Source organism: Salvelinus fontinalis, chromosome 6 (assembly GCF_029448725.1).
Source record: "Salvelinus fontinalis isolate EN_2023a chromosome 6, ASM2944872v1, whole genome shotgun sequence".
Classification (NCBI taxonomy): domain Eukaryota; kingdom Metazoa; phylum Chordata; class Actinopteri; order Salmoniformes; family Salmonidae; genus Salvelinus; species Salvelinus fontinalis.
This window is the reverse complement of record NC_074670.1, coordinates 47,898,326-47,919,323: the sequence shown is the minus strand read 5'-3', so window position 1 is coordinate 47,919,323 and position 20,998 is coordinate 47,898,326. Positions and strand designations below refer to the sequence as shown.

At 43.3% G+C, this 20,998-nt stretch overlaps 1 protein-coding gene across 16 annotated transcripts in view; it reads left to right on the top strand.

The window, feature by feature from the left end:
• LOC129857957 (protocadherin gamma-C5-like) overlaps positions 1 to 20,998 on the top strand; it is a 193,666-nt gene that overhangs the window by 66,479 nt on the left and 106,189 nt on the right. The window contains exon 1 of one of the 16 annotated variants that reach the window (XM_055926733.1): positions 610 to 3,237. The exons of 10 other annotated variants lie outside the window; for them this stretch is intronic. In XM_055926733.1, the coding sequence (XP_055782708.1) occupies positions 799 to 3,237 (2,439 nt within the window). In that variant the 5' untranslated portion in view covers positions 610 to 798. Of the gene's footprint in view, positions 1 to 609; positions 3,238 to 4,058; positions 6,700 to 7,830; positions 10,468 to 11,396; positions 14,034 to 14,907; positions 17,537 to 18,018; positions 20,616 to 20,998 lie in introns of those variants that run through there. 5 more of the 16 variants (XM_055926730.1, XM_055926731.1, XM_055926732.1 and 2 more) reach the window with 5 other exon arrangements.

The window sequence follows — 20,998 nt, the reverse complement described above, 5'->3', positions numbered from 1 at the left end:
TTTACCCACGATCTAAACTAAGGTTTAGATGATATGGTGGCATGTTTTACAATCAAGTGATTACCGTTCACCCTGATGGTCATCGTTATTTTAGTAATTGTACGTGGCGTTTTGAAATGATTATAGATGGCAGTACAGTGCTGTACAGTTTTGAAATGATTATAGATGGCAGTACAGTGCTGTACAGTTTTGAAATGATTATAGATGGCAGTACAGTGCTGTACAGTTTTGAAATGATTATAGATGGCAGTACAGTGCTGTACAGTTTTGAAATTATTATAGATGGCAGTACAGTGCTGTACAGTTTTGAAATTATTATAAATGGCAGTACAGTGCTGTACAGTTTTGAAATTATTATAGATGGCAGTACAGTGCTGTACAGTTTTGAAATTATTATAAATGGCAGTACAGTGCTGTACAGTTTTGAAATTATTATAGATGGCAGTACAGTGCTGTACAGTTTTGAAACATTTCTACCCAGTTGAATATGTCCACATATATCTGGTGTTCATGTTTTTGACTCTGAGTGCCGCTGTTGATCAGTGAAATAATTTCTGTCCAATGTTGTCAGTCAGTAGAGTCCCGTCCCCCCCTCTCCTATCACTGCGCTCCAGTGTAGAAAGAGAGACTGCGCTCCATACGAGGCGGGGCACTACAGAGAAGCACTCGCTCAAACAGATACGTTAAGAACTAGCCTGGATTAAAATAACACTTCCACTATCAGTAATCTCTTTTCTCACCGTTTGAGGATACAGTAGGCTATAAGGAATATTCGTGTTAGATTTATCTTTGTTGGCTATGGCATCTGAACGATTCCTCCAACCTAGATGCGTAAAATGGAGTTTGTGGTGTGGACTGCGATGGCAAGTACTTTTTTCCCTCCTGTATTTCAGTCATATTGTCAGTGGACAAATCCGGTATTCTATTCCGGAGGAGATGAAGAAAGGCTCTCTTATCGGTAACGTAGCTCAAGACCTGGGGTTAGATTTGAAACGGCTCCGGGCGGGCCGGGCTCGTATCGTGACCGGAGAAAGCATTCAGTACACAGAGCTGAAGACGGACAAAGGGATTCTAGTCGTGAGTGAGAGAATAGACCGAGAGCAGCTTTGTGGCGACGTCACGCCGTGTAGTTTCAGCTTCGAAATGATTCTAGAGAATCCGATGGAGCTACACCGTGTAACTGTTGAAATCCTTGATATTAATGACAATGCACCTATTTTTCGAAAGAATGAAATCAAATTTGAGATAAGTGAGTCGATTGTACTCGGGTCGCGTTTTATGTTGGCCAGTGCCGAGGACGCAGATGTAGGTAACAATGGTCTGCAGAAATATATTTTAACGCCGAATGATAATTTCGTTTTGAAACAACATTCAAATCCAGATGGAAGAAAATATGCTGAAATAATTCTTCAGAAACCATTAGATAGAGAGGAGCATCCTCGTCTCTCTCTAAAGCTAATCGCTGTAGACGGTGGAAATCCGCAGAGATCTGGCACAGTAAATATAGAGATCACTGTCCTAGATACCAATGACAATGCGCCTGTGTTTAACCAGTCAGTGTACAGGGCTACTGTGGTGGAAAACGCTCCAAAAGACACCTATATTACAACTGTGAATGCCAGTGATGCAGACAGTGGATCGAATGGGCTCATTACATATTATTTTTCCAACTTGAAAGAGCACCAATCAGATATATTTCACATGGATGAGACAACTGGCGCAATGACACTTGTAGGGGAAATAGATTATGAAAAAGACAAGAAATATGAATTGATGATTGAGGCGATGGACCAGGGAGGTTTAACCGACTCCAGTAAAGTTTTAATCGAGATTGTTGACGTCAACGATAATTCTCCCGTTGTCAACGTCATGTCTTTCTCCAGCCCTGTTTCTGAAGATGCCCCGCTGGGAACAACCATAGCGATAATCAATGTGAAAGACGCTGACTCGGAGAGAAATGGTCACGTTACGTGTTCAATAGACAACAACCTCCCATTTAAGATCAAATCCTCATTGACGAATTATTATACTGTAATCACAGATTCAGCTTTCGACCGAGAGACTATGCCAGAATATAATATAACCATAAAGGCGACAGACTCGGGTTCGCCTCCTCTCTCTAGCGCCAGGACAATACACCTTAAAATCTCTGACGTAAATGACAATGCCCCATTGTTCGACAAAGGCACCTACTTTGCTTACGTCACAGAGAATAACTCTCCTGGAATGTCCATATTTACTGTCAGTGCGCTGGACTCTGACTGGAATCAAAATGCAAGAATCTCGTACCTCTTAGAAGACACACAGATCAGTGGAACTCCAGTCTCTACTTATATATCCATTAACTCTGAAACCGGAGTTTTACATGCGGTGCGCTCCTTTGATTATGAACAAATCAAACAGCTCAAACTCGTGGTTAAGGCGCAAGATGGAGGCTCTCCTCCACTCAGTAGCAATGTGAGTGTCAACATTTTTATCCAAGATCAGAACGACAACGCGCCTCAGGTTCTGTACCCAGTCCAGACTAGCAGCTCTCTGGTGGCTGAAATGGTGCCTCGTTCAGCAGATGTTGGCTATCTTGTTACTAAAGTGGTGGCTGTTGATGTGGACTCTGGACAGAATGCCTGGCTCTCGTACAAACTGCAGAAAGTGACAGACAGGGCGCTGTTTGAAGTGGGATTACAGAATGGAGAAATAAGAACTGTACGCCAAGTCAATGATAAAGATGTTGTGAAACAAAGGCTTACTGTTGTAGTGGAGGACAACGGGCAGCCCTCTCGTTCAGCTACAGTCAATGTTAACGTAGCGGTGGCGGACAGCTTCCCTGAAGTGCTCTCGGAGTTCACTGACTTTACGCACGACAAGGAGTACAATGACAACCTGACTTTTTACTTAGTCTTGGCTTTGGCTGTAGTCTCATTTCTGTTCATCACATGTTTAGTTGTTATTATATCAGTGAAAATATACAGATGGAGACAGTCTCGCATCCTCTATCATTCCAACCTCCCGGTTATTCCGTATTATCCACCGCGTTACGCAGACACTTTGGGGACAGGAACTCTACAGCACGTGTACAATTACGAGGTGTGCAGGACGACTGACTCCAGAAAGAGTGACTGTCAGTTCGCCAGACCCTGTAGTCAGAACGTACTGATATTGGACCCCAGTTCTACAGGGACGATGCAGCGGATGCAGAACGAAAAGAACATCCTGGATGAACCAGACTCCCCACTAGAGGTGAGTTAATTGGAGTTAAAGTGATGTAGCTCATTTTGTTGGAGTTCATCTCTGCAATCTGTCCTCTGTATCTATTCATTTTCAACTGTGCTCTGGTGCGGATATATTCGGTTTGCTCACTCTGTGACTAACTTACTTTTTGGGCTAATTCAGCTACTACGCATTCTTTAAGGGCTTTCTTTTGGCCGTATATGCCTGTTGCGTTGGTGGGAAATTATTTCAAAATGGTCATGATACAGTAAGGCTGTATCGCTGTAAGACTATGGCAGCACCCCTCTGTGTGTACCGCGCACTTTTAGTGCGCAACAGTATGCTCTCCTCTCTCTCACTCTCTATGCTGAGCCTGGTTCCAACTTCCTTATATGGATCAAGAGTCACTATACATTTTACCCATGTTTAGAGTTAGTCATATAACAAACTAAATCACTTTTAATACAAGTATTTTGCTGTATTTTTCAGTGATGGTTTGGACCGCTGTTTCATTGGCATGTTTACGCACGATCCAATCTGGGGCTGGGAAGATAGGCTGGCGTGTTTTTACTATTAAGTGATGAGGCTACTACTTCCCTTCTGGTCATAGTATTTTCGTAATTGAACTGTGCATTTATTTCGATTGCACATACCACAGTGTTTTTATCCGTGACATTTTGAAAAGAAAATAGTGCTGGAAAGTGTTGAATCATTTCTGTGCAGTTCTATATGTGTACATATCATCTGGTGTTCATGTTTTGGACTCTGAGGGCCGCTATTCGTCAGTGAAATTAATTCCGCCCGGTGTTGTCAGTAAGTGGAGTCCCCTCCCCTATCACTGCGCTCTACCAGAGGAGCTGGAGAGACTGCGCTTCACACTAGGCGGGGTGACAGAGAGACACTCGTTCTGGTTCATACATGTAGATTACAAGTACGAAGACGGTTCAAATAGACTGGATTAAGATAATACGTCGACTACTACCCTTCTCTTTGCTCCCCATTTACGGATACAGTATAAGGAATTTTCGTGTTGGATTTGTTTTGTTGGCTATGGAATTTGAAAGTTTCCTCCAACCTCAATGCGTAAGATGGCGTATGTGTTGTGGACTGCGATGGCAAGTACTGGTTTCTCTTCTGTATCTCAGTCATACCGTGAGTTCCCAAATCCGGTATTCCATTCCGGAGGAGATGAAGAAAGGCTCTCTTATCGGTAACGTAGCTCAAGACCTGGGGTTAGATTTGAAACGGATCCGGGCGGGCCGGGCCCGTATCGTGACCGGAGAAAGCATTCAGTACACAGAGCTGAAGACGGACAAAGGGATTCTAGTCGTGAGTGAGAGAATAGACCGAGAGCAGCTTTGTGGCGACGTCACACCGTGTAGCTTCAGCTTCGAAATGATTCTAGAGAATCCGATGGAACTACACTTAGTCACTGTAGAAATATTAGACGTTAATGATAATGCACCGGTGTTTCAACAGAATGATATACAATTGAAAATCAGCGAATCTGCTTCTGTAGGGGCGCGCTTTACCCTAGCAACTGCAGATGACCCTGATGTAGGCCTTAACGCCTTACAAAATTACATTCTAACACCGAATGATAATTTTGTCCTAAAACAACATGCGAATCCAGACGGTAGTAAATATGCCGAGATGGTTCTCCAGAAACCGTTAGACAGAGAGGAGCATCCTCGTCTGTCTCTAAAGCTAATCGCTGTAGACGGTGGAAATCCGCAGAGATCTGGCACAGTAAATATAGAAATCACTGTCCTTGATGCCAATGACAATGCTCCTGTGTTTAACCAGTCGGTGTATAGGGCTACTGTGGTGGAAAACGCACTGAAAAGCACCTATATTACCACCGTGAACGCCAGTGATGCAGACAGTGGTTCCAATGGCTATATATCGTACATGTTTTCTAATTTAAAAGGCACAGTTTCCGAAACCTTCACTATTGATGCAAACACTGGTGTCATTTCCGTGTTAGGGGAAATAGATTATGAAAAATATAAGAAATACGAAATTCGAATAGATGCCACAGACCAAGGTGGCTTGACTGATTCGAGCAAAGTCATTGTTGAGGTAATTGATGTAAACGACAATGAGCCTGTAATAAGTGTGATGTCATTCACTAGTCCGGTCTCTGAAGATTCACCTCACGGTACAACCATCGGAATTATCAACGTTAAAGACCTTGACTCGGGTGAAAACGGACAGGTGAGCTGTAGCATAGACCAACACTTTCCTTTTAATATAAAATCTAATTTAAGAAATTACTACACCTTGCTAACAGGCGCTGTGTTAGATCGTGAGAGGGTGTCAGAATATAACATCACTGTCGTCGCCACTGACACAGGGTCGCCTCCTCTCTCAAGTAAGAGAACCTTTCACCTGAAGGTGTCCGACGTCAACGACAATGCCCCAGTGTTTCCACATGGCGTGTACAACTCTTATATCGCAGAGAATAACTCTCCAGGCGTCTCTATACTTACTGTTACAGCTAAAGACACTGACTCCAATCAAAATGCCCGTATTTCCTATATTCTGGAAGATTCTGATGTCAGCGGGACTCCTGTGTCTGTTTATGTTTCCGTAAACGCAGAGAGTGGGGTCATACACGCAGCGCGCTCCTTTGATTATGAACAAATTAAACAACTAAGACTCGTGGTTAAGGCGCAAGATGGAGGCTCTCCTCCACTCAGTAGCAATGTGAGTGTCACCATCTTCATCCAAGATCAGAACGACAACGCGCCTCAGGTTCTGTACCCAGTCCAGACTAGCAGCTCTCTGGTGGCTGAAATGGTGCCTCGTTCAGCAGATGTTGGTTATCTTGTCACTAAAGTGGTGGCTGTTGATGTGGACTCTGGACAGAATGCCTGGCTTTCGTATAAACTGCAGCAGAAAGCGACAGACAGAGCGCTGTTTGAAGTGGGATTACAGAATGGAGAAATAAGAACTATACGCCAAGTTAATGATAAAGACGCTGTTAAACAAAGGCTCACTGTTGTAGTGGAGGACAATGGGCAGCCCTCTCGTTCAGCTACAGTCAATGTTAACGTAGCGGTGGCGGACAGCTTTCCCGACGTGCTGTCGGAGTTCACTGACTTTACGCACGACAAGGAATACAATGACAACCTGACTTTTTACTTAGTCCTGGCTTTGGCTGTAGTCTCATTTCTGTTCATCACGTGTTTAGTGGTTATTATATCCGTGAAAATATACAGATGGAGACAGTCTCGTGTCCTCTATCATTCCAATCTCCCGGTTATTCCGTATTATCCACCGCGTTACGCAGACACTTTGGGGACAGGAACTCTACAGCACGTGTACAATTACGAGGTGTGCAGGACGACTGACTCCAGAAAGAGTGACTGTCAGTTCGCCAGACCCTGTAGTCAGAACGTACTGATAATGGACCCCAGTTCTACAGGGACGATGCAGCGGATGCAGAATGAACAGAACATCTTGGATGAACCAGACTCCCCGCTAGAGGTGAGTTAATTGGAGTTAAAGTGATGTAGCTCATTTTGTGGAGTTTAAATGGTATTGCTCATTCTGTTGGAATACATCTCTACAACATGTCCTTTGTAACTATTTTAGCTGCAGATGTAGGATCTTCATTTGATCTGATCACACTGTTGCAGGACAACTTTCGTGTCGTGTATTTGAGGTTTAAAAAGTATTCTAAAGTTTGTGATTTACTTCTTTTTTTAAGTGTATCAACCCCAAAACATGTTTTATTAATCATAATCCTCATAATACTTCAAATGTCCTGTTTCTGCAGGATTTTTATCCTGCTGTAGCAAATTGGCTGAAATGAAGATCCTACATCTATGTTGCCTTAAGGTTAATTTAGTCAGTATTTGTCTAGTTAAAAGTATGGGCATAACAGCTGTTACATACTGTTGTGGTTAGCTTAGTTTTTTATTGAATGTCATTGTCAGCTGACTGTGGTTTCGAATATAGCGTACTAAGTGCTACAGCAGAAGCAATTACTTTTTTTCTGGTTAGTTTTGGCTTTCATATTATGCCTGATGATTTTTTTTTATTGTAGCGCTCCAAGGCAATTTCAGAACCACTCTGTATGGACAGCGCCTCTTCTGTCATGATAGCAGCAGAGGACGGCTCTCCCTTCCTCCAACTGCTGTGTTTTGATTACGTCAATGTAGAGTCACCAAAAAGTCGCTTAAGCAGTGTGAACTGCTTGTCATATGTCAAATAATTCTCAACATTAATATGTTGCTGTGTGGTTCAATAATGATTTAGAGTGAGTATCCATGGACATGCTTTTACGCACGTTCAAATCCATGGCTGAGAGGATAAGGTGCCATGTTTGAGTATCAAATTATTGCTGTTTGCCTTGCTGGTCATCGTAGTATTATAGTCATTGAACGTTGCATTTATTTAGATTTGACCTTGCACCGTGGTCACCTACTTGCTATATGGGAGACAGAAGTGCTCTAAAGTATTGAAATATTTCTACCTTTTTATGAATTCAAATACAATCTGGTGTTCACGTTATGGACTCTGAGGGCCGCTGTTGATCAGTGAAATTATTTCTGTCCAGTGTTGTCAGTCAGTGAAGTCCCCTCCTTTATCACTGCGCTCTACCAGAGGAGAGGGAGAGAATATCTGCACTTCATACGAAGCGGGGCACGACAGAGAAACACTCGGCTCTGATCGATGTGACAGAAAACAAAAGGAGACGCTGAAAATAGCCAGGGTTGAAAGAATAGGTCGAATATCAGTCTCAGATTTTTTTCTTGGTTTCTGAGGATACAATATAATACATTTTTGTATTGAATTTATTCTTTGTTGGCTATGGCATTGGAAGGATTCCTTAAACCTAAATGTGTAAAATGGCGTTTGTGTTGTGGACTGCGGTGGCAAGTACTCATTTTCCTCCTGTATCTCAGTCACATTGTCAGTGGACAAATCCGGTATTCCATTCCGGAGGAGATGAAGAAAGGCTCTCTTATCGGTAACGTAGCTCAAGACCTGGGGTTAGATTTGAAACGGCTCCGAGCGGGCCGGGCTCGTATCGTGACCGGAGAAAGCATTCAGTACACAGAGCTGAAGACGGACAAAGGGATTCTCGTCGTGAGTGAGAGAATAGACCGAGAGCAGCTTTGTGGCGACGTCACACCGTGTAGCTTCAGCTTCGAAATCATTCTAGAAAATCCGATGGAGCTCCATCACATAACTATAGAAGTCTTAGATATTAATGATCATCCTCCGATATTTAAGAAAACGGATGTTAAATTGGAAATTAGCGAGTCTGCTATCCTCGGTGCGCGCTTTGTGCTAGAAAATGCAGAAGATCCGGATGTAGGAGTTCACAGTCTACAAAATTATGTTTTAACCCCGAATGATAACTTCGCCCTCAAGCAACATGCAAATCCAGACGGTAGTAAATACGCTGAAATGATTCTTCAGAAACCGTTAGATAGAGAGGAGCATCCTCGTCTCTCTTTAAAGCTAATCGCTGTAGACGGTGGAAATCCGCAGAGATCTGGCACAGTGAATATAGAGATCACCGTCCTAGATGCCAATGACAATGCTCCTGTGTTTAACCAGTCAGTGTACGTGGCTGCTGTGATGGAAAACGCACCGAAAAGCACTTATATCACAAATGTAAACGCGTCTGATGCAGACAGTGGTTCTAATGGCTATATAACGTATTCGCTGTCTAACCTGAAGGGAAATCTAGCAGATATATTGACTATAAATGAAAACACTGGGATACTGTCAGTTGCAGGCCTGATAGATTATGAAAAAGACAAAAAATATGAATTACGGATTGAAGCTAAAGATCAGGGAGGTTTAACAGATTCGAGTAAAGTTATTGTTGAGGTCATTGACGTTAACGACAATGCACCTGTCATTAGCGTGATGTCATTCACTAGTCCAATATCTGAAGACTCTCCTCCCGGTACAACTATTGGTATTATCAACGTTAAAGATGTCGACTCAGGTGAAAATGGACAGGTGAGCTGTAACCTGGACCAAAACATTCCGTTCAAGATCAAATCAAATTTAAGAAATTACTACACCTTGGTAACAGACGCTGTTTTAGACCGTGAGAGCGTGTCAGAATATAACATCACTGTTGTCGCGACGGACGCAGGGTCGCCTCCTCTCTCAAGTAGAAGAACCTTTCACCTGAAGGTGTCTGATGTCAATGACAACGCCCCGTTGTTTCCACATGGCGTGTACAACTCTTATATCGCAGAGAATAACTCTCCTGGTGTCTCTATATTTACTGTTAGAACTAAAGACACTGATGCCAATCAAAATGCCCGTATTTCCTATATTATAGAGGATAGTGATGTCAGCGGGACTCCTATGTCTGCTTACGTTTCCGTAAACGCAGAGAGCGGGGTCATAAACGCGGTGCGCTCCTTTGATTATGAACAAATTAAACAACTTAAACTCGTAGTTAAGGCGCAAGATGGAGGCTCTCCTCCACTCAGTAGCAATGTGAGTGTCAACATATTAATTCAAGATCAGAACGACAACGTGCCTCAGGTTCTGTACCCAGTCCAGACTAGCAGCTCTCTGGTGGCTGAAATGGTGCCCCGTTCAGCAGATGTTGGCTATCTTGTGACTAAAGTGGTGGCTGTTGATGTGGACTCTGGACAGAATGCCTGGCTCTCGTATAAACTGCAGAAAGCAACAGACAGGGCGCTGTTTGAAGTGGGCTTACAGAATGGAGAAATAAGAACTATACGCCAAGTCAATGATAAAGATGCTGTGAAACAAAGGCTCACTGTCGTAGTGGAGGACAACGGGCAGCCCTCTCGTTCAGCTACAGTCAATGTTAACGTGGCGGTGGCGGACAGCTTCCCTGAAGTGCTCTCGGAGTTCACTGACTTTACGCACGACAAGGAGTACAATGACAATCTGACTTTTTACTTAGTCTTGGCTTTGGCTGTAGTCTCATTTCTGTTCATCACGTGTTTAGTTGTTATTATATCAGTGAAAATATACAGATGGAGACAGTCTCGCGTCCTCTATCATTCCAACCTCCCGGTTATTCCGTATTATCCACCGCGTTACGCAGACACTTTGGGGACGGGAACTCTACAGCACGTGTACAATTACGAGGTGTGCAGGACGACTGACTCCAGAAAGAGTGACTGTCAGTTTGCCAGACCCTGTAGTCAGAACGTACTGATAATGGACCCCAGTTGTACAGGGACGATGCAGCGGATGCAGAGTGAACAGAACATCCTGGATGAATCAGACTCGCCACTAGAGGTGAGTTAATTGGAGTTTAAATGGGATTTCTTATTGGGTTGGAACACATCTTCACAGTATATCCTTTGTAACTATTTAAACTTTTGCCTTAAGGTTCATTTACTTAATAGTTCTCTAGTCAACAGTTTGGGCACATCAGTATTACTTATTGTTGGGCTTTTATTGAATATCATTTCTAGCTGATTTCTTAGAATTGTGGTTCCGAAGTTAGCACATAAGTGCTACAATACAAGTAACTACTTCTTTCCTGGTTAGTTTTGACTTTCATAGTATGCCTGTTGATTTTTTTAATCATATGTACTACACATGCAATAAAGTAGCACTGTAAGGCAGATTTCAGTATCACTCTGTGTGGACAGCGCCTCTTCTGTCATGATAGCAGCAGAGGTCTGCTCCTCTCTATCGCACTGCTCTCTCTTCTTCCAACTGCTGTGTTTTGAATAAGTCAATATGGAGTCACTAAGGAGTCGCTTAAGCAGTGTTATCTGCTTGTCATATGTCAAATAATTCTCAACATAAATATTTTGCTGTGTTGTTCAATAATGGTTTAGATTGCCGATCCATGGAAATGTTTTACGCACGTTCCAATCTTTGGCTGAGAGGATAAGGTGCCATGTTTTAGTATCAAATTATTGCTGTTTGCCTTGCTGGTCATCATAGTATGATAGTGATTGAACGTTGCGTTTATTTCGATTTTACCCTGCACAGTGTTCATCTACTTACTACTATATGGGAAGACAGTTGTGCTCTTAAAGTATTGAATTATTTCTACCTTTTTATGAATTCAAATTTCATCTGGTGTTCACGTTTTAGACTCTAAAGGCCGCTGTTGATCAGTGAAATAAATTCTGTCCCGTGTTGTCAGTCAGTGGAGTCCCCCCCCCCCCCCCTCTCTCCTATCACTGCGCTCTACCAGAGGAGAGGGAGAGACTATCTGCACTTCATACGAGGCGGGGCACGACTGAGACAAGCTCACTCTCCACATGTGTATGTGGATTACAGATACCACAAGAGGACGGTTAAAAATATGCTTATTTAATATTATACATCGACTAACACTCTTGTCTTTCCCGTTTGAGGATACAGTATAAGGCATATTTTTTTGTGGGATCAATTCATTGTTGGCTATGGCGTCCGATGGATTCCTTCAACATAAATGCGTAAGATGGCGTTGGTGTTTTGGACTGCGATGGCAAGTTCTTGTTTCCCTCCTGTATTTCAGTCATATTGTCAGTGGTCAAATCCGATATTCCATTCCGGAGGAGACGAAGAAAGGCTCTCTTATCGGTAACGTAGCTCAAGACCTGGGGTTAGATTTGAAACGGCTCCGGGCGGGCCGGGCCCGTATCGTGACCGGAGAAAGCATTCAGTACACAGAGCTGAAGACAGACAAAGGGATTCTAGTCGTGAGTGAGAGAATAGACCGAGAGCAGCTTTGTGGCGACGTCACACCGTGTAGCTTCAGCTTCGAAATCATTCTAGAGAATCCGATGGAACTACACCTCGTCACTGTAGAAATATTAGACGTTAATGATAATGCACCCGTGTTTCAACATAACGATTTAGAATTGAAAATCAGTGAGTCGGCTTCTGTGGGGGCGCGTTTTACCCTAGCAACTGCGGATGATCCGGATGTAGGCTCTAATGCTTTACAAAATTACATTCTAAACCCAAATGATAATTTCGTTGTAAAACAACATTCAAATGCACATGGAAAAAGATATGCAGAAATGGTGCTCCAGAAGCCGTTAGACAGAGAGGAGCATCCTCGTCTCTCTCTAAAGCTAATCGCTGTAGACGGTGGAGATCCGCAGAGATCTGGCACAGTGAATATAGAGATCACTGTCCTAGATGCCAATGACAATGCGCCTGTGTTTAACCAGTCAGTGTACAGGGCTACTGTGATGGAAAATGTACCGAAAGGCACCTATATCATAACGGTAAATGCCACTGACACGGACAGTGGATTAAATGGTCTGGTACATTATTCTCTTTCAAAAATGCAAAACAATGTGGACAATGTGTTTGATATTGACAAGAACACTGGCTTTATATCGCTTGTGGGACAGTTAGATTATGAAAAAGACAAGAAATACGAAGTGAGTATCGAAGCCACAGACCAAGGTGGATTGACTGACTCCAGTAAAGTTGTCGTCGATGTAATAGATGTCAACGATAATGTCCCTGTAATCAGCGTCATGTCGTTCACTAGTCCGGTCTCTGAAGATTCGCCACTCGGTACAACCATTGGTATTATCCATGTGAAAGATCTTGATTCAGGTGAAAATGGTCAGGTGAGCTGCAGCCTGGACCAAAACGTTCCTTTTAGAATAAAATCTAATTTAAGAAATTACTACACCTTGGTAACCGACGCTGTTTTAGATCGTGAGAGCGTGTCAGAATATAACATCACTGTAGTCGCCACTGACGCAGGGTCGCCTCCTCTCTCAAGTAAGAGAACCTTTCACCTGAAGGTGTCCGACGTCAACGACAATGCCCCAGTGTTTCCACATGGCGTGTACAACTCTTATATAGCAGAGAATAACTCTCCGGGTGTCTCTATATTTACTGTTAGAGCTGAAGACACCGACTCCAATCAAAATGCCCGTATTTCCTATATTCTGGAAGATTCTGATGTCAGCGGGACTCCTGTGTCTGTTTATGTTTCCGTAAACGCAGAGAGTGGGGTCATACACGCGGCGCGCTCCTTTGATTATGAACAAATTAAACAACTAAGACTCGTGGTTAAGGCGCAAGATGGAGGCTCTCCTCCACTCAGTAGCAATGTGAGTGTCACCATCTTCATCCAAGATCAGAACGACAACGCGCCTCAGGTTCTGTACCCAGTCCAGACTAGCAGCTCTCTGGTGGCTGAAATGGTGCCTCGTTCGGCAGATGTGGGCTATCTTGTGACTAAAGTGGTGGCTGTTGATGTGGACTCTGGACAGAATGCCTGGCTTTCTTATAAACTGCAGAAAGCGACAGACAGAGCGCTGTTTGAAGTGGGCTTACAGAATGGAGAAATAAGAACTATACGCCAAGTCAATGATAAAGATGCTGTGAAACAAAGGCTCACTGTCGTAGTGGAGGACAACGGGCAGCCGTCTCGTTCAGCTACAGTCAATGTTAACGTGGCGGTGGCGGACAGCTTCCCTGAAGTGTTCTCGGAGTTCACTGACTTTACGCACGACAAGGAGTACAATGACAACCTGACTTTTTACTTAGTCTTGGCCTTGGCTGTAGTCTCATTTATGTTCATCACATGTTTAGTTGTTATTATATCAGTGAAAATATACAGATGGAGACAGTCTCGCATCCTCTATCATTCCAACCTTCCGGTTATTCCGTATTATCCACCGCGTTACGCAGACACTTTGGGGACAGGAACTCTTCAGCACGTGTACAATTACGAGGTGTGCAGGACGACTGACTCCAGAAAGAGTGACTGTCAGTTCGCCAGACCCTGTAGTCAGAACGTACTGATAATGGACCCCAGTTCTACAGGGACGATGCAGCGGATCCAGAGTGAACAGAACATCTTGGATGAACCAGACTCGCCGCTGGAGGTGAGTCTGTTGCTGTTTTAATGGTATTGCTCATTAGGTTGTACTACATCTTCACAGTATATCCTTCGTAACTCTTTGAACTTTTGTGCCCTAGGGTTCATTTACTCTGTATTTCTCTTGTCATCACAGTATATGGGTCAATCAGTTAAATATTCTTGCGGTTAGTTTGGGTTTTATAGAATTCCATTGCCAGCTGTTTTGGACTGTGGGCAGCAATACCAAGTGCTACAATAGAAGCATGAACTTGTTTTCGGATTATTTGGGGGTTTTATAGTATGCCTACTTTATTTTCTCATAACTCGGCCGTTCCAGCACCACTCTGTGTGGACACCGCAAATTCTGTCATGGTTGCAGCAGAGTTCTGTATGCGTTCTCTTACACTTTTCTCCCTACTCTTCCAATTGCTGTGTATCTATTAAGTCACTATAGGGTGGCTTTTAATGTTGACCGCTTTTCATTTCAAATGACTCTTAACAGAGGTATTTTACCGTATTGTTCAATAATGGTTTGGATGGTGGATCCATGGAAAATGTTTACGCACGGTCCGGTCAAGCGCTGACTGGATAGTGTAACATGTTTTAGTAGCATATCAAATTATTGCTACTTGCCTCGCTGGTCGTAGTATCATAGTGATTGAACGACGCATTCCTTTATATTGCACCGCCGTGTTCAGCTACCTGTTTGGAACGGGAGTAGTACTGTAAAGTGTTGAATCATTTATACGTTCTGATGAATTCAAATATCATCTGGTGTTCATGTTTTAGACTCTGAGGGCCGCTGTTGATCAGTGAAATAATTTGTGTCCGGTGTTGTCAGTCAGTGGAGTCCCCCCCCCCCCCCCCTCTCCTATCACTGCGCTCTACCAGAGGAGCTGGAGAGACTGCGCTTCATACGATGCGGGGCGCGACAGAGAGACACTCTGACCCATGTTTATTACTGTTAGGTGAAAGGGACGGTGAAAATAGCCTGCGTTGAAACAAAACATTACGTATTACTCCTCTCTTTGCTCAACGTTTCTGAGGATACAGTGTAAGGAATTTTCCTGTGGGATTTATTCTTCGTTGGCTATGGCATCTGAAGGATTCCTTCAACCTAAATGCGTAAGATGGCGTTCATGTTGTGGACTGCGTTGGCAAGTACTTATTTTTCTCCTGTATCTCAGTCATATTGTCAGTGGACAAATCCGGTATTCTATTCCGGAGGAGATGAAGAAAGGCTCTCTTATCGGTAACGTAGCTCAAGACCTGGGGTTAGATTTGAAACGGCTCCGAGCGGGCCGGGCTCGTATCGTGACCGGAGAAAGCATTCAGTACACAGAGCTGAAGACAGACAAAGGGATTCTAGTCGTGAGTGAGAGAATAGACCGAGAGCAGCTTTGTACTGACGTCACGCCGTGTAGCTTCAGCTTCGAAATCATTCTAGAGAATCCGATGGAACTGCACTTAGTCACTGTAGAAATATTAGATGTAAACGATCATGCGCCCGTTTTTCCAAATAAAGATATTCATTTTGAAATCAGCGAATCGGCCACAGTTGCAGCTAGGTTTCCGCTAGAGAGTGCAGAGGATCCCGATGTAGGACTCAACGCTCTACAAAATTATATTTTAACTCCCAATGATAATTTCATTCTCAAGCAACATGCGAATCCAGACGGTAGTAAATATGCTGAGATGTTCCTCCAGAAGTCGTTAGACAGAGAGGAGCATCCTCGTCTCTCTTTAAAGCTAATCGCTGTAGACGGTGGAAATCCGCAGAGATCTGGCACAGTAAATATAGAGATCACTGTCCTAGATGTAAATGACAATGCGCCTGTGTTTAACCAGTCAGTGTACAGGGCTACCGTAATGGAAAACGCCCCAAAAGGGACATATATCACAACCGTGAATGCCAGTGATGCAGACGGTGGATCGAACGGCGAAATAGCATACAGTTTTTCAAAGTTAAAGGGCAGCATAGCTGACATATTTATCATTAATGAGAACACCGGAATCATATCTGTTTCGGGTCAGATAGATTATGAGAAAAACAAGAAGTACGAAGTTAGAGTTGAAGCTAAAGACCAGGGAGGTTTAACAGACACCAGTAAAGTTGTCATTGAAGTTATTGATGTTAATGACAACTCACCAGTTATAAACGTCATGTCTTTCTCCAGCCCTGTGTCTGAAGATGCTCCACCCGGCACAACTATTGCTATTATAAATGTTAAAGATACTGATTCAGAGAGAAATGGAGAGATTACATGCTCTATAGAATCTAAACTCCCATTTAAGATCAAATCCTCAATGACTAATTACTATAATGTTATAACAGATTCGATTTTAGACCGAGAAGCGGTGCCCGAATACAACATAACAATTACAGCAACAGATTCTGGTTCGCCTCCTCTCTCTAGCGCCAGGACATTACACCTTAGAATCTCTGACGTAAATGACAATGCCCCATTGTTTGATCAAGGTCCCTACTTTGCTTACGTCACAGAGAATAACTCTCCTGGAATGTCCATATTTACGGTCAGCGCGCGGGACTCTGACTGGAATCAGAACGCGAGAATCTCGTACCTCTTAGAAGACACGCAGATCAGTGGAACTCCAGTCTCTACTTATATATCCATTAACTCTGAAACCGGAGTTTTACATGCGGTGCGCTCCTTTGATTATGAACAAATCAAACAATTTACGGTCTTAGTTAAGGCGCAAGACGGAGGCTCTCCTCCACTCAGTAGCAATGTGACTGTCAAAATAATAATCCAGGACCAGAATGACAACGGGCCTCAGGTTCTGTACCCAGTCCAGACAAGCAGCTCTCTGGTGGCTGAAATGGTGCCTCGTTCAGCAGATGTGGGTTATCTTGTGACTAAAGTGGTGGCTGTTGATGTGGATTCTGGACAGAATGCCTGGCTCTCATATAAACTGCAGAAAACGACAGACAGGGCGCTGTTTGAAGTGGGCTTACAGAATGGAGAAATAAGAACTATACGCCAAGTCAATGATAAAGATGCTGTGAAACAAAGGCTCACTGTCGTAGTCGAGGATAACGGGCAGCCCTCTCGTTCAGCTACAGTCAATGTTAACGTGGCGGTGGCGGACAGCTTCCCTGAAGTGCTCTCGGAGTTCACTGACTTTACGCACAAGGAGTACAATGACAACCTGACTTTTTACTTAGTCTTGGCTTTGGCTGTAGTCTCATTTCTGTTCATCACGTGTTTAGTGGTTATTATATCAGTGAAAATATACAGATGGAGACAGTCTCGCATCCTCTATCATTCCAACCTCCCGGTTATTCCGTATTATCCACCGCGTTACGCAGACACTTTGGGGACAGGAACTCTACAGCACGTGTACAATTACGAGGTGTGCAGGACGACTGACTCCAGAAAGAGTGACTGTCAGTTCGCCAGACCCTGTAGTCAGAACGTACTGATAATGGACCCCAGTTCTACAGGGACGATGCAGCGGATGCAGAGTGAACAGAACATCTTGGATGACCCAGACTCGCCGTTAGAGGTCTGTTGTATTTGAATAATTATCTTTTCCCTAAAGCTATGATTTCCGTGTGTATGTTCAAGGACTATCGTGTGATTTGAACTATTAGAAATCGAACTTGCATACCTGGTAAGTGTCAATGGTCAGAAATAATGTTTATTTCAATAATATGTGGCCATTTCAGCACCAAGGCCACGGACAGCTTTATTTCAATATGTAGCCTGTAATACATCTCTTATAGTATCAGTTTACTCAACGCCTATTTTTGTTAGATCTTGTTTGTCTACATCTCACTTACATATTGGTTTCCGTTTGTCATTAATAGATTGGCTTCTTTTTTTAAATGGCATAATATTATTTCCCAAATATGTTTCATATTTTTCTTATGAATATCTGTAGTTCAGTGGATTGAACTCAGAGGGACGCTGTTGGTCAGTGTCTTACAATTTTCGAGCGGATTTGTAGCCGTACCTTCCCCATCATCTCGATGTATTAAGAGAGAGAAACTGCTGCACGCAGAGCGCAAAGTCCAGGTCACAGAGTACACCAAGCACGGAGACAACGAGCTGCGATTCTTTTGTTCCAGAATTTTTTTCAGGATTGTTGAGGCATTTAACTTTGATTTTTTTTTAAACTAAAAACGAATGGAATATTACTGACTTCTTAACGGACTATATGGTTTGTATTATTTGATATCATACGGGAAATGTCGGACAGAACAATGGCTCGGCAAGTATTGTTGTTTATCTCAGTCCTCTCTCTCAGTTCAGTGAACGGGCAGGTCAGTTACTCCATTCCAGAGGAAATGGCGAAAGGCTCTTTAGTCGGTAACATAGCGCAGGATTTGGGTTTAGATATCAAAAGACTGAAATCAGGTAAAGCTCATATTTATACTGGAGACAGCGCAGAATACATCGAGCTGAATAAAGAAAGGGGAGTTCTTCTTATCAAAGAGAGAATAGACCGTGAAGCTCTCTGCAGACAGACGACGCCTTGCGCATTGCATTTGCAAATCATTTTAGAGAATCCCATGGAATTTTACAGCATAACAATTGAGTTAACCGATGTAAATGATAATTCGCCTATTTTTGAAAAGAGTGAAATGAAATATGAAATAGGCGAGTCCGCTTTAACGGGAACCAGGATTGTCTTAGAAAGAGCAATTGATGACGACGTTGGCGTTAACGGCCTTCACAGCTATTCTCTGAAACCGTCCGATAATTTCATTTTAAAAACGCAAAATTTGCCAGACGGTGGTAAAAATGTTGAAATGGTTTTGCAGAAAGCTTTAGATCGAGAGAAACAGGAGCACATATATCTGACATTAACAGCAGTAGATGGAGGAGAGCCTCAGCTATCTGGAACAATGCAGATAATCATCACTGTACTTGACGCCAATGATAACGCACCTGTCTGTTCCCAAGCCGTTTATAAGGCCAGTGTATTGGAGAACGCGACTAAAGGCACTGTTTTAACCACAGTCACTGCATTTGACGCTGATCAAGGTTCATATGGAACAGTTACCTATCATGTTCCAAAATCTGGAGCAGCCCAGCTATTTGAGATTGGTAAAGAGGATGGAGTGGTCAAATTAAACCTGAATGTTGATTACGAAAGAACTAAACATTATCAAATTGACGTTCAAGCCAGAGACCAAGGAGGTAACACCGATTCCTGTAAAGTGATTATTGACGTAATCGATATAAATGACAACAAACCTTCCATCAACATTATGTCAAAAACAAACAGCATATCTGAGGATGCTAAACCTGGCACGGTCGTAACAATGATGAATATTCAAGACCCAGATTCTGATGGAAATGGTAAAGTGCATTGCTCTATTGAGGACAATATTCCCTTTGTGATGAGATCGACCTCAAACAATTTCTATAGTCTAGTAACTGATAGTGACTTGGACCGAGAGAGAGACTCTGAGTATAACATCAGTGTGACGTGCTCTGATGAGGGCGTGCCCTCGCTCTCCAGCAGCGTCACTCTCACCTTACACATATCAGATGTGAATGACAACGCGCCTGTCTTTGAGAGAAGCTCATATGAGGCCTACATTATAGAAAACAACACACCGGGCCTCTCTATATTCACAGTGAAAGCCAGAGACGCTGACTGGAACCAGAATGCCCGTGTTTCTTACATACTGGAGGACTCCTCGGTTAACGGAGTGCCCGTCTCCACATATGTGTCCGTTAGTGCTGATAGTGGAGTCATTCATGCAGTGCGCTCTTTTGACTACGAGCAGATCAAGGATTTCCAGTTCCGCGTAAAAGCGCAGGATGGAGGCTCTCCTCCTCTCAGTAGCAATGTGACTGTGAAAATAATGATCCAGGACCAGAATGACAACGCACCTCAGGTTCTGTACCCAGTCCAGACTAGCAGCTCCCTGGTGGCTGAAATGGTGCCTCGTTCAGCAGATGTGGGCTATCTTGTCACTAAAGTTGTGGCTGTTGATGTGGACTCTGGACAGAATGCCTGGCTCTCGTATAAACTGCAGAAAGTGACAGACAGAGCGCTGTTTGAAGTGGGCTTACAGAATGGAGAAATAAGAACTATACGCCAAGTCAATGATAAAGATCCTGTGAAACAAAGGCTCACTGTTGTAGTGGAGGACAACGGGCAGCCCTCTCGTTCAACTACAGTCAATGTAAACGTGGCGGTGGCGGACAGCTTCCCTGAAGTGCTCTCGGAGTTCACTGACTTTACGCACGACAAGGAGTACAATGACAACCTGACTTTTTACTTAGTCTTGGCTTTGGCTGTAGTCTCATTTCTGTTCATCACATGTTTAGTTGTTATTATATCAGTGAAAATATACAGATGGAGACAGTCTCGCATCCTCTATCATTCCAATCTCCCGGTTATTCCGTATTATCCACCGCGTTACGCAGACACTTTGGGGACAGGAACTCTACAGCACGTGTACAATTACGAGGTGTGCAGGACGACTGACTCCAGAAAGAGTGACTGTCAGTTCGCCAGACCCTGTAGTCAGAACGTACTGATAATGGACCCCAGTTCTACAGGGACGATGCAGCGGATGCAGAGTGAAAAGAACATCCTGGATGAACCAGACTCCCCAATAGAGGTCTGTAATCTATTTCCATTTGTATTCATTTTCATCTTTAAAAGCATCGTTCGAGTTGATTTTATTCCCACTGTCTGAAAAGCTCTTCTTTCCATCGTTATTGCACTTTCAGCATCACCGTCATGGACAGCGGCGCTTTGCAAATGGGGTAACTTGCATTGTAGCTGAATCATCGTTGATGGTTAAGATAATACCATCCTTTAACGATCAAGCAAACATATCGTTTGTATTTCATGATATTTAAGATAGGCTACGTGTATTTAATGCACAATTTTCCATTAATTTCCCTTTTCACCTGCAGTCTAACATTGTGTTCTGTTGTATTGCAATTCCATGTGTGTGGGGATAGGCTCAGACTTTCTTTCTCCACGTCTTTCCGGGAC